The sequence below is a fragment of the Metopolophium dirhodum genome, chromosome 1, assembly GCF_019925205.1.
Source record: "Metopolophium dirhodum isolate CAU chromosome 1, ASM1992520v1, whole genome shotgun sequence".
Taxonomy (NCBI): domain Eukaryota; kingdom Metazoa; phylum Arthropoda; class Insecta; order Hemiptera; family Aphididae; genus Metopolophium; species Metopolophium dirhodum.
Genome location: NC_083560.1, coordinates 81,629,142 through 81,640,299, shown reverse-complemented (window position 1 = coordinate 81,640,299; position 11,158 = coordinate 81,629,142). Strand labels below are relative to the sequence as shown.

The 11,158-nt window shown below is 27.4% G+C and overlaps 1 protein-coding gene across 1 annotated transcript; it reads right to left on the bottom strand.

The window, feature by feature from the left end:
- Window positions 1–1,580: 1,580 nt before the first annotated feature.
- Window positions 1,581–6,715, bottom strand: LOC132942237 (transformer-2 sex-determining protein-like). The gene is made up of 7 exons (XM_061010538.1): window positions 6,701–6,715; window positions 5,233–5,490; window positions 5,040–5,156; window positions 4,814–4,983; window positions 4,686–4,745; window positions 2,944–3,027; window positions 1,581–1,652 (listed from the first exon to the last, which is right to left on the bottom strand). Exons 1-7 carry the CDS (start codon window positions 6,713–6,715, stop codon window positions 1,646–1,648), a joined length of 711 nt encoding a protein of 236 aa, XP_060866521.1. The 3' UTR covers window positions 1,581–1,645.
- Window positions 6,716–11,158: the final 4,443 nt, after the last annotated feature.

The window sequence follows — 11,158 nt, the reverse complement described above, 5'->3', positions numbered from 1 at the left end:
GGTGTACCTATTTACTATGTATAATGAACAATTGTATGTAAGTTTGCTGTGAAAATCTTTAAATTATTTTATACTGTATACATTTTTTTTTTGTCTTTGTTATTGTACTATTTAAGACTTACCCCTTTTTGGTGTTAAAACAGTAAATAAATACCTAAAATAATATTTGATTAAAAAATATTGTAAAGCATCCCCTGTTATACCAATAAATGAATAATTTTTTTTTTAGTGGTGAGTTACATATATTATAACTATTAAATTTTTTACTGATTTGATGATCACACTTACATTTTAAGGAAACCAATTATATTTACTCAAAATTGTGGTGTCACATTATCATAATCCCAAGTATAAATTACTAATTAAATAAATAGATTTAGGTATAGGTCATATTCTAATTCTTCTAAAGAAAAAAAAATCATACGCCAAAGATTGTGATTAATTGTACACTGAAAGTTATATATTTATTATAAATATAATATGTACCTATTTAAAAGTTAAAATAATATTGTAAACTACCACATGAATGGCTTGATTTTGATACAGAACATTATTCTTATTTTTCATTAGGGTTATGAATCGAAGATAAAAGTTTGATTGTTCTATAAATACTGATATTGGTGTTCATTAAAAAAAAAACATTTTAAAACGAATATATTGGTTGTACTTAAATAATTATGACATAAACCATAATTTTATCTACCACTTCATCTGCAAGTTAAAATGTTTATGGAAAGTGTAATGCATAGAAGTTATAAATACTGTATCAACATGTACTATTAATTATTCATTTAATTTTGATATATTACTTCAATAAGAACAAATTATTACCTCTCATATTTTATATTATATTATACAAGCTCTTTAACTTATAATTGTACACCACAAACATATATTTTAATACCATTTCGTATATTAATGTACTACACATATTGTGGGTAATACTTAATAGTAAAAAAATACAATTAGGTTTTTACATAAATTTATCAATAATTGAGTAGGTAATTTTATTATTACTTCAATTGAATGAACATTTTCTTAAATTTTATAACATTGTTTGAAAAGTACTAAAAACATTAATTCACGGGATAAAGAATGTCCCAATTGGGATCCATGAAATGAAATCATTAGTAATACCTACTAGTTACATATTTACGAATATATTTATAATATTAAAACTTTAATATGCATTCTTCAATTTATTAATTGCTTATTACAAAATTAATGAATGCATATAATATAATGTACTACAAATTTACTAGTTAAATTTAAAAAATATAAAAACTTTTTTTCTTCAAAATTCACTATTGCTTAACAATACAAATACAATGTTGTTTCTAATCTTCAAAGAAAATGTCTTAGAATATTTTTGCAAATTAGCAGAACAAATGAAATATATATTAAATATATATAGTAAATAACAATTATAAAACTATGAACGAACAATAATCACGGAGTTGATTAACTTAACAGTAGTAATTTATAATCTTGTTACAGAGTGGTAAATATATTTTTAAGTAGGTACCTATAAAATTAATTTTTGTGATTGAAGTAAAAATTGTGCAATAAAAATTATATATTATATTAAATGTCTTCACAAAATATTCATGACGTGTTGATGACATTCCAGCTCATTGATGTTTTATTACGCCCTGTATTGAAGAATACAATAAAAATCAGCTCATTTTATATTATAATAAATGCCAAATATTAATGCATTTTTTCACATTCAATTTTTTATGTTTTACCTAATAAACAAACACAAAAATATATATAACATGAGATATAATATAAATATATATAGTATATGTATAGATACCTGATAAGAACTAGGAAGTCATCAGAAAATGCATTCATAGCCTCTAGGCACATTTTACATATGGGAAAATTATACTCAATACATTTATAATTATTAATTTAGTCTTAACTGCGAATAGAATCTTCCAACTACTTAATATTTTCTAAGTACTTATTTATGTTTATTGCTAACACAAATACTTAACGCAACGTCTATTGAGCTAATATGATAAAAATCTTACACAAAATTTCATAGTTGTTATAAACCCAACAAAAAATGGTCAATAGAAAGACCTCACTAGCCGTGGTTAGTCTCAGATGTTGATGACTCAATAAAAATGGGAAATACAACAGATCGAGGTGGTATAAGCGTGCAAAAAGCCTCAATGGCATGAGTGCATGACTACAAAAAAAAGGTTTTCATCGTCATTTTTATAATTAATATTGTAAGAACATGAAAACAATTAACTAATATTATTAAGTGCTTAATTTTTTAATAAAAATAATATAAAATAGATATAAAGTGGTATATTTCTCTTATAATTTAAAAATCTGTCAAAGACCAAAATCAGTAATTACCTTTTCAAATAGTAGTTTGACAATAAATAAGAACACCATTAAAACTACATCAACATTTGGGACTTTAACAAAAATAATGAGACCTACTATAGAAACCGATTTGTGTAGAAAGAAATTACAAAGAGAGAACTTTTCAACTTTTCATGTATTATATATCAAATCATAAAGTAATTAAGTAATTTATACCACCGCGCACCGTAATTAAAGGCTACAAACTTCAAATTCTTCACCAGTGACTACACTTAGGTAATTTTGAGATCATGTGTTCTAATATATCATTTAAAATAAATCTTCTTTTAATTTTTTTTTTTAAGTTTTAAATGTCCCCACACACTGCAGCAGTGGCGGTGAATTGCTACAGGACTTATTTCACCTCTCACCACGTTGGTAAAGCCAAGACAATAGAATTTAACACCACCGCCACCGCTGCAGTGTGTAGGGACCTTTAAGGTAGGTATGGACGTTCAAAAATCCTTATTATTATAATAATAATAAGCTTCAAAATCATTGGTTTGTTATTAGGGTACTACACTTAAATGTTTTGATAAAAAATTCCTGACAACTTACCAATGTAGTGGCCAAGAATGTGAACGTGACCTGTCTTTATGTGACTTTTTTTTGTATGTAGATGAATTGCGATTTCTGCGGTAGCTAGAAACAAATAATTTTTATTACATTCATATATACTTACATTTTAAACGTATGTATGTAATTAGTTGTGTATTAGTCATAGACTGGCCCTGTAAACAGATCTGTGATAAGAGGACGCTGGTGGTGGTATAAATTATAAAATGTATACCTATACAACTATGTGTGTATATTGATCACTCAGTTACTTAATCGCACTCTATATCACTGCTCATAGCACATAATTTTAGTAACATATGCAGGGCGCTGGTCTATGGTATTTAGTAAACACACCTTTTATATATTTTACTCTTGGTATAATATAAAAAAAAAATTTGATAGACAAAAAGTATTACATATTTTTTAACATTTCTTATTGAAACAAGTATATTACATGTTAAATGTATTTCTTTACAAATTAACATTTTTGTATAATATAATATATTAGTTGTTTATGCTTAAATATTTTAACTTTGAATAAAATGATGCGTTAAATAACTGAAAACTAGAAATGATCCATCAATAGATATATATACAAAAGATAATTTTTAACACTTAAAAGATTTTACCAAATATATAAATAAATATATAAATTTATTGCCAATATAGATACAAATCTACAGCTCCATCATATTATCTCTTTACAAGGCCTATACATATTAACCATCACTAGAAATAGGTACAGTTTTTACTCCTAGTTGTAAATTAAATTCTATATATTATCAGAAGTAAATATTTAGTACCTACTATAAAATATTCAAGTTTAAAAATAATTTAAACTCTGATCTTTTAGAAAAATGACAAAATCTAAACTATTGTATACTTAAATTATTAACCAAGGACGATAATATACAATTCTAACAATTATTATCTTATTTACACGGAGGGTTTATACCTAATTCAATTGAGATAAATTTTGCTTACATAATTTAAATATATGCCTAAATGATGTATAAAAATAAATATACCTACCTACTTAACTTATAATTAATAGAACAATTATAATATCCAGAAACAATGGTTAGTTTTTCACACAAACTTCCTTTATATAATATCTATGCATCTGTATTTTCTTCGCCTAAAAGACTGTGCAGGGCAATATTTAGTACCTACTAGCAAATCGATCAACATACTAGTATATTATAGTAGTATGGTGATTAATTTGTATTAACATAGTTGGGTTTTTTTAAAACAATAGAACCATGTTTATATGTATAAGTATTTGTTTAGGAATTATTATTTTTAATATAGCCTTGTTTTTGTAGTAAATTGGTCCATAATAATCCATAAGAGGATAAACTGCTTTCTGTTTTTAAATATTTACTGATAATCTACTGGTGTTTCATACCTACCAATAATCCGTATAAAAGTTTGTTGTCCAACAGATTTATAACATTGATTAAATACAATTACAATTAGGTACCTACGATAAATTATATTACCTATATTATATAATTGCGCAGAATTTGTAAATCAACTTAAAAAATTAGAAAAGTTTAATTTTGGATTGTATTCTATTGACGACGAATCTTTAAGTATACTGTATAGGTACACATTTTTAATTATGCCCATAAATCTGAAAATTTTGATCCAGATACACAGCGTATAGCCTCCAATGCATTACGCCATTACTGTTCGTAATACAAAATTAATACAATTAAGAAATACAAATAACAACTTACTTCTTTCTATCTTTATGATATCTTTCTTCATAAGCTCTTCTCCAAGTTGCAGTAATGTCTCTAAAATGTGAAAAATACACGTAATAAGAATGACTAGTCGATTAACAATATGTATTAAATATGATTACAAATCGTCCATAGAAATGCCAGGTATAGGTGTTGGAGAACGTCGCAAAGTTGAAAACTCTACTAGAATTTTTTTGCCATCAATTTCCATGCCTGAGCATTTTTTTAAAGCTTCCTCTGAATCTTTGTAAGATTTGAAAACAGCAAAACCAAAACCTCGGGACTTTCCAGTCTGAAATAAATTATAACTAAATAAACTGTATAGGTTAATTATGTTTAACTGTATACCTCATCAACAACAACATTGATTCTGTCGATGGAACCGTATTTTTTGAATACGTTGAATAACTGATGTGTTTTAGTTCTATAATTTAGGCCAAATATATTCAGACTTCTAGACCTTCCCTAAAATAAAACAATAGGTTCGTAATTTTTATTTAAAAACTAGCGTTGGAAATAAATGCTGAATTTAGTTAGGTACGTCATGTCTACTGCTTTTCGTGGAGCTATCTTGTGAGTGGCTGCGATAACTGCGATGACGGTCACCCGAATACGAATTTGACCTCAAGCGGCTGTTGTACTTTCTTTCACTGCGGCTGGACGATGGATACAGCAATCTGGATCTTGTCTTAAAGTAATTGAATGGTGACCGATTGTAAAACTTGTGATCGCTCGGTGACTTGCCACGGCGGTTAGGACTTGAAGTGATTGAATGGTGTTTAAAACTATCATTGCTGTCCTAAAATTACATCAAAACCGATGGTAGATAAACATTGTTTTTTTCAAAACAAAACTGAGTAAAAAGCGTGATGATTATATTTATTGTGAATAATTACCAACTATAATTAGAAGAGGAATAAATTCACTTTAGTTACCTACGTACCACGTGGTTTTTATTTACAAACATGTATTTTACTAGCTGATATGAAGAACGGTACTCCAGAAAAAAAAATTCAGAAATCATTATTTTGAAAGTTAGGTACACATGCGCACAACGCTGTAGTGTACCGGCCTGCCTTTAACGATTTTTGTTTTACTACTTACGTATTTTAACGAGTTAAAAATGATGGTGTAATCAGGATTTGTTGCTCAAACTTGGTTTTCAAGTTATAGTTATTTTATTTTTATAATTTATCCATAGATAATAAAGAAATGGATGTGACATAACGTCTTATCAGTGATGAATGAAATTATACAAATTGAGGAAAAATAAGTTTACCTATGTCGAGTATCTGACCATCTATATTATATATTATTAATATATTATCATACCAAAATGTATACAAACGGCCTCAATTTCTTATCTATGTTGGACCGCTAGACTAACACGTCATAATGAATTAGAGGCGTCAGATCTATGAATTATCTATGAGTTTATCACAGAAAATTATGTCTATTCGTTTCGGGGTGTGTGCAGATCATTGATAACTCGGTCAACAATCTGAATTAACAGCTGCTACTAGAGCTGGTTATCGTAGAGGTCGACTACAAGTCTTATTTAACTGGTAAGGTGTACCCGAAGCTGGTAGGTAGGTATGCACTTGTTAGGTTACCCGTTTACCCAAAGGGTAGGTATTCACTCCCCCTCTTCCAAGACCCCCAAAGGGTTGCCTCTTCCAATCGCCCTACAACAGGTGGACTATTTGGTGGCTACAGGTGGCCGAGATAAGCCGGAGCCACTACTTGTGTTACTTTAACTGGAAATGTTACGAGAGGACCGTAACGACTACTGTCTACTTGTCGTAATTTATAAGTTTATTATATAATATTATTATGTAAGTACTGGTTCATAAAAAATTAAAATACATAAGTTCTAAAAAAAAAATCAATATTCTTTGAAGTACGTTTTAAAAAAATGAAATAAATAAAAAAAAAAAAGAAACGTCGTAACTAAAGTAAATTGGTTCCTCGGTAGGTACCTAGTACATTTCATTGTCAAGGTTACTCACCTCGATGATTTTCATTGTTGAAGGTCAATGCATGTGTCGTCGGTTTTCTGTAACAGTGAGTATTGTCCGTCCACCTGTGCCAAATATACAGCCGAAAAGCAATACGACCAAAAGTGAAATGTTAACAACAAAACGTTCGTTCCTGTAACAGTGAATAAACAAAATTGAAAAAAATTCAAACGTGGAACGACGTTTTGCGCTAATAACTAATGAACTTGGTAGGTATGGGACGAGTTAAAACTCACGAGTAATGGCTACTGCTCCGGCATGCCAGGCCATTGTCATCAGTTTTCCAGTGCAGCCAACGTGTGTGCAATATACCTTTCTCCATGGATCCCGTGTTATTTTGTTACTTTACCAAACACCTTTTCTTTAACTTATGTAGTTAGTTATATTGAAAACGATGGTGAAGTCAGAATTTGGCTGTCGGACTTAGTTTAAGTTCTGGCCGTTAGAAGTTTGACGTAAACGGTATTGGTTAATGGCGTACTATCGCTGCTCTTACCTGTTAACGAAATATTGTGGCACAATGGAAACTATAGCGGTATATTGTGGTATAGGTTTTGAACAAATTACATTTTAAGTTTAATAGTCATATTGTCATAATTCATTAATAGGAATACGGTTAAAGATGACTGATATGAGCTGCACCACGGTCCTATGTTTTACCTCATTTTATTTGCGTTTCGCACACGATAGAACACAGAAAATGGTACTCTTAAGATAGTACTAACTATAGCCAAAGTTTCACTCAAACACGTGATAATTTTTTCATAATTTAAAGTACATTATATAATATAAAATATGAATGAAACATTTTAGACATTTAAATTATTTTATTTTAAATTTTAGAATATATCGAAGACCGGAGCGTCATATTTATATCAAGTATATTCATATCGTTATTTTTGTAGTTTTCGTTGTCCTCTACATCTTTGTCGTCTTTGTTATCGCCGTCACCAGACTCGCCATCTTCGCAATTGAATATGGGGTTTGGATTCTCAATGTCCTCAGTATCTTATTTTAATTATGTATTTTATACATGTATACATAATATATATTACTAATTTGGTATAATTTATGTTTAATTAAATAATTAAATTTAACATGTAATATGAGGCTGCATAATATATTTTTATTACTTATTATAGAACTATAATTGGCTAATAAATAATAATTTATATTCAAAGCAATTATTTGATAACAACCTATTTAAGTATTATTCAAAAATGTACCAATGACTTAAAAATAATTTTTATTTATACCTTGTGACATATCACATATGATTTGTACATCAAATTGTTAGCGACTGGAGCCGGTAAGAGGTAGGGAGTGACTAAACTTATGTTATTTGAAATGGCAATGTTACGAGAGGTCCACAGGACCTCGAGATGTGTGACCTGAGTCGACAGGCGTAATGCTTAGAGAGCGAATACTCGTCAAAGTATACCATACTTTTTGTTATTAATAAAAATAATTTATATTAATGATTAACAGTCAACTTAAAATGATTAAAAATGTAACAACTATTAATCATTTTGAATCATTGTAACTATTATATTTTAAATATGTTTTTAGTCATTTTAATTATTAGTTTTTATTCATAATTTGTTCGACATTTTTCTTATTTTTTTTTCTTTTGTTAACATAATCTTTATTAATTACTTTTAGGAAACATTATATTTTGTATTAATGACTTATTTAGTCATTTTAATTAAGAGGACGTGATACCCGCATGCGTTGTCTCCGTCTTACAAATGTACAACATCGCAAAAACTGTTTTGCGCGGGATAGAACCACTCCCTCGTTGTTTACAGTAGAATTACCGAAATTCCACAACGTATAGGGAACAACTTTATCTGTGTCGTGGGTATCATATTTATTATTTGGATAACATAAATAAAATTAAAGTTATCAGTTTGGGAACATTTGGATTCTTTTTGTTTTTTTCATTTAATTATTAAAAATAATTGGTAAATTTTTAAAAAATAATAATAACGCTACGACACAGATAAGTTGTTCTCTATGCGTTTTGGAATTTTTGTAACTGCACTATAAATACCAAGAGAGTGGTTTAATCTCGCACAAAACAGGTACACGCCTTAGTCTATCATAGATTAATATACTCTCCGATTAGTGACATAATAAAGCATGGTAAACGACATCGTTTTCTTGCATATAATATATTATATAGATAGTTATTTAAAACTTAATCTTAAAAATGGCACTATTAATTGTAATTCATTGTTATGTAATTTTAAATTAACAAATATATATTTTTTCAAATAGGTAGGTACTGCATAAAATTATGTACTACATAAAATGTTACTTAGGTACTACTGATTTAATTGTTTTCAGATTATTTATTAAATTACATGTTCGTAGGCTTATAAAAGTTTTTATATTTAACAAATGCCTTTTTATAAACTGAACTTTTTTATAAATATCACCATGGCCACTAGCTAAATGAAAAAGAATACAAAATGGAATATAATTTGTTATTTGTGTTTGCTTTTTAAATACAAGTATACAACTACTAATTTTCTTGATAAACTTGATAGTACAAAAGTACAACATAATTAAACAATTAAAACAAAAATACTATCCTATTGAAATGTAGCCCAAGTCAGATTGAAAATTATGTTTTACATATTATATTAAAATAGTTTAAAAGGAAATTTATATACTATTTGGTTAGTTTTTTTGTCTAATTTATTTTTATAGTTCAAGATAACAAATAAACAACCAGGTTCTTATTATTTTTGAAAATTATACAATGTAGAATGTAGAATGTAGATATTTTAGTATATACATTTAATCCATAAGTTATAATCCATGATAAAGTAAATTTCTTTATATGTTATAATCATTATATTACAATTTACAGTACATATCTAATCACATTTTTGTTTCATTGTATTTTTTCCGTACCTAGGTATATATAATATTAAGTTTTGATTGTAACGAATATTAAAAATGAAAAATGTATAATATTGTTATGTTGTAAATTTAATATTGTTCTTTTACATAAAGCTTTTTATATTAAAAGTAAGCAATGGATACCTAATTTAGGTTTGTCAATAAATAAATAAATAAATAAATAAATAATAAATAATAAATAATAAATAATAAATAAATAAATAAATAAATAATAAATAATTCATACATGTTATTGTTATCAACATTATTTATTCTAAGCCTGAAACTTGGAAATATTGACCACATATTTTAGCTTTAAATACACTATTAAGAAGTGCTTCTAAACTATTAATTGATTAGCTTAAAATTTTAAATTTTTCATTTTAATGTTGAGTTTTTATTATAATATAATTATATCTGCCTAATTTATACAATCATTATTTCCTTTAGAAATTATATTATTGTGTGTGTGTCATATAAAAATAGTATTCATTGTGTGTTCAATAACTTATAATAAGGTTTTTCCTTAATCATGTAACTTGCAAAAAAAAATACTTAAAAGGTTAATTGAATTATTAACAAATTGACTTAGTATCTGCCTATTAAAAATAGTTATACTTACTAAATTTATAATAAAAATACATTAAATTAATTACCTATATATTTCACAATTTATTTGAACAATTGGATTTTTTAAAATACGTTGATGTTAGACATTATTATATATCTAACTATATTATTATACATATTGTCTTACTTATCAACTTCAACTAAAATCATAAGAGAAGAAATTAAAAAAAAAAATGCTTGTTAATTATTTTATTTGTAAGTATAACGAATTAACAAAACGTCGATTCCATCAAACTGTCCGATGTACATTACAGTGGTCTACCACTCAAATCCCAATGTTTGGTTGCCTATGTGCACAATTATAGGCGTTAGGTACTTATCCGTTCTTATTATTTAATTTGTGATAATACGTGTACGATTATTCTATCGAGGTTTCATATTATTTGAAAAAAAAAATTGTCTCATCGAATTAAATTATAATGTTATAAATAGTAGTTTAAAAAATACTTTATTGTTCTGCTTTATATAGATAACCTGTGATCTGTGACCTGTCACCATTTCAGGGAAATTGTCCTCAATTTTCGAGTGAGAAAATAATAATATTATGTAGGCAATAGGTATTGTATCTACTTACGCGTTTTTTGAACGTCAAGAATCAATATTAAAGTTTAAATCACGTTCAAATAGGTTGAGTGTGGCATAAACGCGAAACGAATGTAAGTGGAAAATTAATATTAAAAATTATTATTTATACCTAATTGATCTGTGTTTGATAAAATTAATATAATTGACCATTAATCCATCAACATTTTTTTTAAAAATAAATACATCGTTATTTTGTTTTCCATTCGACCAGCGGCTCCGCGATGAATCGTTCTCGCGCACTAACATACAAAGCCAGACATACTGATAGGTGGTGTTAAACCACATGAGTGCGCCACGGGTACCTCCATTTATTCACATCTTATT

What these genes read in the sequence shown, in the direction of transcription:
- LOC132942237 (XM_061010538.1), bottom strand. An exon ending in GGCATTTCTATGGACGATTT is followed by an intron (nt 4,746 to 4,813) that starts GTAATCATATTT and finishes TTCACATTTTAG; the next exon opens with AGACATTACTGCAACTTGGA. An exon ending in TATCATAAAGATAGAAAGAA is followed by an intron (nt 3,028 to 4,685) that starts GTAAGTTGTTAT and finishes ATTTGTTTCTAG; the next exon opens with CTACCGCAGAAATCGCAATT.